At 51.7% G+C, this 7,500-nt stretch overlaps 1 protein-coding gene across 3 annotated transcripts in view; it reads left to right on the forward strand.

Moving 5' to 3' along the window:
* dagla (diacylglycerol lipase, alpha) overlaps positions 1-7,500 on the forward strand; it is a gene marked incomplete at its 3' end in the record, with an annotated part of 148,716 nt that overhangs the window by 83,796 nt on the left and 57,420 nt on the right. For all 3 annotated transcript variants that reach the window (XM_084307256.1, XM_084307257.1, XM_084307258.1), the window contains exons 4-6: positions 1-204; positions 833-934; positions 1,581-1,719. The exon at positions 1-204 is cut by the window's left edge and continues 8 nt beyond it. In XM_084307256.1, the coding sequence (XP_084163382.1) occupies positions 1-204; positions 833-934; positions 1,581-1,719 (445 nt within the window). The remainder of the gene's footprint in view (positions 205-832; positions 935-1,580; positions 1,720-7,500) is intronic.

Genomic DNA, 7,500 nt, shown 5'->3' on the forward strand with positions numbered 1-7,500 from the left:
TTCTGTCGGTGGTTCTGTTCGGCCTGCCCTACGGCTCGGATCAGTCCTGCTCCATCACCCTGGTGGACCACGGCCGCGGCTACCTGGGCATCCTGGTCAGCTGCCTCATCTGTGAGAGCGCCATCATGTGGCTGAGCATGAGAGGCAGCATCCTCTACACGCAGCCCAGGGAGGCCGTGCAGTATGTCCTGTATATACGGCTGGGTGAGTCAGTGGCGCCTCGATATCATTATACAATACAAGAGATGTGTCTCCGTGGGGTGGGGGGTGGGGTCTAAACCATATCTCACGTCAACGTTTTACTGCTCGTGACGAGGGGCTGTGCTTGTGTAAAGCTTTATGGATTTTCATATCGATTTCTCGCCCCCCTCTCTCTCTCGCTCTCTCATAGTTTGTCTCTCTCTCTCTCTCCTTACCTCTCACTCTCCCTCTCTCTTTCTCTCCATCCTTAGCGTTCTCTCTCGCTCTCTCTCTGTTTGTTTTTTTTACACATCGGTATCGGTCCGATATCAAGATAGGGCCGATATGGGCAGATACATTTTTTATTAAAATTTTTTCTAATTTTTTTAATTATATTTTTTTACATGTTTTGGCCTTAAATAGTTTCAAAATATCAGTCATTTCTGAAAATAAGTTACAAAAAAAAAAAAAAAAAAAAATACGGTTAGGAAAATAGCATTTATTTGATTATCATAAAAAAAAGTGTTTTCTATACAGAGATATCGACATCGGTAAATATCGGTATCGGCCAGAACAGCAATATTAATATCGGTATCGGCCACAATTTTCACATTCGGTGCATCACTGACACTAACCATTTTCTCCCTTTTAGCCATTCTCCTGGTGGAGCTGGTGTACGCAGTGGTGGGGATCGCCTGGCTCATCCAGTATTACCAGCCGTGCTCTGACGTCACCGCCAAGAACCTGGCGCTGGGTGAGTGAGGCAGAGCAGGACGGCTGACCTTCGAATTTTTTTTGGCATTCGAAGCTTCGGGCCGAGATTCGATTTTAATTCGAAGCTTCGAGATAAAAAGATAAAAATAAAATAATAAAAATAATAAATATATATATATTTTTTTTACTGTTGTGGGACTTGTACAGCACTTTGTTCAACTTTGTCAGTGCTGTAAAGTTTAAACCTTTTTAAATCTTAGACAAACGAAACACTTTGCTTTCATGAAATATTGTAAGCCGTCATTTGAGGCTTTATAAAAGCAGCACAATGAACACAAATCTGTCAGTGCCGAGTCCGACCTCGTCGAGTCCGTACCTCATCTTAAATAACAAACAGCATTGCTTGTTGTAGTTAACAAAGAGAGGCAGAGTTGATTTAGCAAAAAAAATTAAAAATTCTTTAAATTTATTTTTATTTTTAATATATTCAAATTTTATTTTCCCATTCAAATCCATGCCCATCGAACGAAGCTTCGAAGTATTTAAGACAGCCCTAGAGAGCAGGAAGGAGAAGAAGAGTCTTGAATTTGGGGATGATGTTGCCGACGTCCCTGTAATTTGGTGTGATATATTGGGAGTTATCCCAACAACCCATATATGGCCATTGACTCTCTTCCCGTCCTCAGGAATCGTGGCGTGCAATTGGCTGGTGATCTTCAGCGTCTGCTTCACCCTCATGTGCACCTTTGACCCCACGGGACGGACCTTCGTCAAGCTGAAAGCCACCCGCCGGCGCCAACGCAACCTCACCACGTACACACTCAGGTACCAGCAGGCCCATAGTCTCTCTGTCTCTCTCTCTCTATGTCTCTGTCTCTCTCTCTCTCTCTCTCTCTCTCTCTCTGTCTCTGTCTCTCTCTTTCTGTGTCTCTCTCTCTCTCTCTCTGTGTCTCTCACCCTCTATGTCTCTGTCTCTCTCTCTCTCTGTCTCTCTCTCTCTGTCTCTCTCTCTCTCTCTCTCTGTCTCTCTCCCTCTCTGTCTCTATCTTTCTGTGTGTGTCTCTCTGTCTCTCTCTCTCTGTGTGTGTGTCTCTCTCTCTTGCTCTCTCTCTCTCTCTCTCTCTGCCATCCTTATCAAACTGTACCTATATGTCTGGAGCCAATTCTTATCCTCATCATCACCGTCTGCTGCGCTAACGATAACACCGCTGAGAGGGTCACTACCTCCATGAGATAACACCGCTGAGAGGGTCACTACCTCCCTGAGATAACACCGCTGAGAGGAGGTCACTACCTCCCTGAGATAACACAGCTGAGAGGAGGTCACTACCTCCATGAGATAACACAGCTGAGAGGAGGTCACTACCTCCATGAGATAACACAGCTGAGAGGAGGTCACTACCTCCGTGAGATAACACAGCTGAGAGGTCACTACCTCCCTGAGATAACACAGCTGAGAGGAGGTCACTACCTCCCTGAGATAACACAGCTGAGAGGGGGTCACTACCTCCATGAGATAACACAGCTGAGAGGAGGTCACTACCTCCGTGAGATAACACAGCTGAGAGGAGGTCACTACCTCCATGAGATAACACAGCTGAGAGGAGGTCACTACCTCCGTGAGATAACACAGCTGAGAGGTCACTACCTCCCTGAGATAACACAGCTGAGAGGAGGTCACTACCTCCCTGAGATAACACAGCTGAGAGGGGGTCACTACCTCCATGAGATAACACAGCTGAGAGGAGGTCACTACCTCCCTGAGATAACACAGCTGAGAGGTCACTACCTCCCTGAGATAACATAGCTGAGAGGAGGTCACTACCACCGTGAGATAACACAGCTGAGAGGGTGACTACCTCCGTGAGATAACACCGCTGAGAGGGGGTCACTACCTCCGTGAGATAACACAGCTGAGAGGGTCACTACCTCCCTGAGATAACACCGCTGAGAGGGTCACTACCTCCGTGAGATAACACAGCTGAGAGGGTCACTACCTCCGTGAGATAACACAGCTGAGAGGAGGTCACTACCTCCGTGAGATAACACCGCTGAGAGGAGGTCACTACCTCCCTGAGATAACACCGCTGAGAGGGTCACTACCTCCCTGAGATAACACAGCTGAGAGGGGGTCACTACCTCCATGAGATAACACCGCTGAGAGGGGGTCACTACCTCCCTGAGATAACACAGCTGAGAGGGGGTCATAACAGGACGTATACTCAAGACCTGTGCCAACCAGCTGGCCCCTGTGTTCACCGCCATATTTAATCAATCACTGGCGGAGTCAGTGGTCCCTGCCTGCTTCAAGAGGTCTACCATCATCCCTGTGCCGAAGAAACCCTCCCCAGCATGTCCAAATGACTACAGACCGGTGGCACTCACCTCTGTGGTCATGAAATGTTTCGAGAGGCTGGTCAAGGACCACATTTGTGCCTCCCTCCCCAGTGATATGGACCCTATGCAATTTGCATACAGGACAAACAGGTCCACCGACGACGCGGTCTCCCAGGTACTGCACAGCACCCTCTCGCACCTTGACCGTCAGAAGGGGGGCTATGTGAGACTGTTGTTCATTGACTACAGCTCAGCGTTCAACACCATAGTCCCCACCAGACTGGTGGACAAGCTGATCGAGCTAGGTCTGAGCTCCGCCCTGAGCGCCTGGGTACTGGACTTTCTGAGCGAAAGACCCCAGGCGGTCAGGGTGGGGGGTCAGACCTCCAACACCATCACCCTGAGCATCGGGTCCCCCCAGGGCTGTGTTCTGAGCCCCCTGCTGTACTCACTCTACACACACGACTGTGTGGCCAAGTTCAGCTCCAACTCCATAGTGAAGTTCGCAGATGACACAGTGGTGGTGGGGCTGATCTCGGACAACGACGAGAAGGCCTACCGGGAGGAGGTGGAGGTACTGGAACGCTGGTGCCAGGACAACAGCCTGCTCCTGAACATTGGCAAAACCAAGGAACTGATCGTGGATTATAGGAGAGGACAGCAGGAGACACACACACCACTGATGATAAACGGGGCTACCGTGGACAGGGTGAGCAGCTTCAAGTACCTGGGGGTCCACATCTCAGAGGACCTGACATGGTCAACACACATAGGCACAGTAGTAAAGAAGGCGAAACAGCGTCTCTACCACCTGAGACAGTTAAGGAAGTTCAGAGTATCGGGGAAGATACTCCAGTCCTTCTACTCAGGAGCTGTAGAGAGCATCCTGACCGGAAACATCACTGCCTGGTATGGAAACAGCACGGCACAGGACAAGAAGGCCCTACAGAAAGTGGTGCGCTCAGCCGAGCGTACCACGGTTATTGCACTACCCCCCCTGCAGGTTCTATACAACAAGAGGTGCAAATCCAGAGCCTGCAGGATAATGAAAGACCCTCACCACCCCAATAACAGCCTGTTTCAGCTGCTGAGGTCAGGCAGACGCCTGCAAATCCCAGCTACTAGGACAGAGCGGCTTAGGCTCAGCTTCTTCCCCCAGGCCATCAGAGCCATGAACAATGTACATTGAGTGCTCAGAACATTGAACTGTCCACACACAAGCACACATGAACACACACACGACACGCACACTGTGCACGCTCACACACGAGCAGCCACTTAACACTTTAACATGAGCGGGCACACACTCATGTCGCACACACGCACACTTATGGCCAAAGGAAAGGACACTTTAAATTAGAATAACAGGAACAGTGTATTGCACTACCAAAGCTAACTAGCATGTCACACATGCGCTGTAAATAACTATGTACAGATACCGAGATGTCACTCCATGTTACCTGCTACCTGTTACTGCACAATGTTGTTTCTTCTTTTGATTCTATTATATGTACCACTGTATTGCACATCGTTGCGGGCAAGACCACCCGCATTTCATTGTATACCTGTATGCCGTGACAATTAAAACTCTTGACTTGACTTGACTTGTCACTACCTCCATGAGATAACACCGCTGAGAGGTCACTACCTCCATGAGATAACACCGCTGAGAGGGTCACTACCTCCCTGAGATAACACAGCTGAGAGGGGGTCACTACCTCCATGAGATAACACAGCTGAGAGGAGGTCACTACCACCGTGAGATAACACCGCTGAGAGGGGGTCACTACCTCCGTGAGATAACACAGCTGAGAGGAGGTCACTACCTCCGTGAGATAACACAGCTGAGAGGGGGTCACTACCTCCCTGAGATAACACAGCTGAGAGGGGGTCACTACCTCCGTGAGATAACACAGCTGAGAGGTCACTACCTCCGTGAGATAACACAGCTGAGAGGAGGTCACTACCTCCATGAGATAACACAGCTGAGAGGAGGGTCACTACCTCCGTGAGATAATACAGCTGAGAGGTCACTACCTCCGTGAGATAACACAGCTGAGAGGAGGTCACTACCTCCGTGAGATAACACAGCTGAGAGGAGGTCACTACCACCGTGAGATAACACAGCTGAGAGGTCACTACCTCTGTGAGATAACACAGCTGAGAGGAGGTCACTACCTCCATGAGATAACACAGCTGAGAGGAGGTCACTACCTCCGTGAGATAACACAGCTGAGAGGAGGTCACTACCACCGTGAGATAACACAGCTGAGAGGTCACTACCTCTGTGAGATAACACAGCTGAGAGGAGGTCACTACCTCCGTGAGATAACACAGCTGAGAGGAGGTCACTACCACCGTGAGATAACACAGCTGAGAGGTCACTACCTCTGTGAGATAACACAGCTGAGAGGAGGTCACTACCACCGTGAGATAACACAGCTGAGAGGAGGGTCACTACCTCCATGAGATAACACAGCTGAGAGGAGGTCACTACCTCCGTGAGATAACACAGCTGAGAGGAGGTCACTACCACCGTGAGATAACACAGCTGAGAGGTCACTACCTCTGTGAGATAACACAGCTGAGAGGAGGTCACTACCACCGTGAGATAACACAGCTGAGAGGAGGGTCACTACCTCCGTGAGATAACACCGCTGAGAGGAGGGTCACTACCACCGTGAGATAACACAGCTGAGAGGAGGGTCACTACCTCCGTGAGATAACACAGCTGAGAGGAGGTCACTACCTCCGTGAGATAACACAGCTGAGAGGGTGACTACCTCCGTGAGATAACACCGCTGGCTCGCTGGCTGCAGCCTGCCGTCTCTCCAGGGCCTCCAGGGGGCGATGCAGGTGAGATCCTGGCCGACCACTCCCCCACCCCGGACGCAGACTCTCTGACACACTCTGGCAGGAGGCTGTGGTCCATCAGGAGGCTGCGGTCCATCGCGCTGCGGTCCATCAGGAGGCTGCTGTCCATCACGCTGCGGTCCATCAGGAGGCTGCGGCCCATCACGCTGCTGTCCATCGCGCTGCGGTCTATCAGGAGGCTGCGGTCCATCAGGAGGCTGTCCATCACGCTGCGGCCCATCAGGAGGCTGCGGCCCATCACGCTGCTGTCCATCGCGCTGCGGTCCATCAGGAGGCTGTGGTCCATCACGCTGCGGTCCATCAGGAGGCTGTGGTCCATCACGCTGCGGTCCATCAGGAGGCTGTGGTCCATCACGCTGCGGTCCATCAGGAGGCTGTGGTCCATCAGGAGGCTGTGGTCCATCACGCTGCGGTCCATCAGGAGGCTGTGGTCCATCAGGAGGCTGTGGTCCATCAGGAGGCTGTGGTCCATCACGCTGCGGTCCATCAGGAGGCTGTGGTCCATCAGGAGGCTGTGGTCCATCACGCTGCTGTCCATCAGGAGGCTGCTGTCCATCAGGAGGCTGCGGTCCATCAGGAGGCTGCGGTCCATCAGGAGGCTGTGGTCCATCAGGAGGCTGTGGTCCATCAGGAGGCTGCGGTCCATCAGGAGGCTGCGGTCCATCAGGAGGCTGCGGTCCATCAGGAGGCTGTGGTCACGCTGCTGTCCATCAGGAGGCTGCTGTCCATCAGGAGGCTGTGGTCCATCAGGAGGCTGTGGTCCATCAGGAGGCTGTGGTCCATCAGGAGGCTGCGGTCCATCACGCTGCGGTCCATCAGGAGGCTGCGGTCCATCAGGAGGCTGCGGTCCATCAGGAGGCTGTGGTCCATCACGCTGCTGTCCATCAGGAGGCTGCTGTCCATCAGGAGGCTGTGGTCCATCAGGAGGCTGTGGTCCATCAGGAGGCTGTGGTCCATCAGGAGGCTGTGGTCCATCAGGAGGCTGTGGTCCATCAGGAGGCTGCGGTCCATCACGCTGCGGTCCATCAGGAGGCTGCTGTCCATCAGGAGGCTGCGGTCCATCACGCTGCGGTCCATCAGGAGGCTGTGGCCCATCAGAACCAGAACCTCACGCCACAAGAGCAGTTTCTTCCCGTCTGCAGCTTCATCATCAAGCCCCCCCCCTCACCCCCCTTCCTGACATGGTCCCTTATGCCCTCCCCCCATAGACGCTGCCCATCACAATAACAGTCTCCACAGCAAGCTGTCAACCTCTGCACATTCCTTGATCAATATCTTGCAAATTCCTGCACAAATGTTCACTCTTAATATATATATTTATTTTTTCTTTCTTTGTATTACATATTTTTTATATATTTTTTTACTGTAGAACTTGTTTGACCTGCAGTACTTGTT

Source organism: Notolepis coatsorum (assembly GCF_963971535.1).
Source record: "Notolepis coatsorum genome assembly, chromosome: 2".
Lineage (NCBI taxonomy): Eukaryota > Metazoa > Chordata > Actinopteri > Aulopiformes > Paralepididae > Notolepis > Notolepis coatsorum.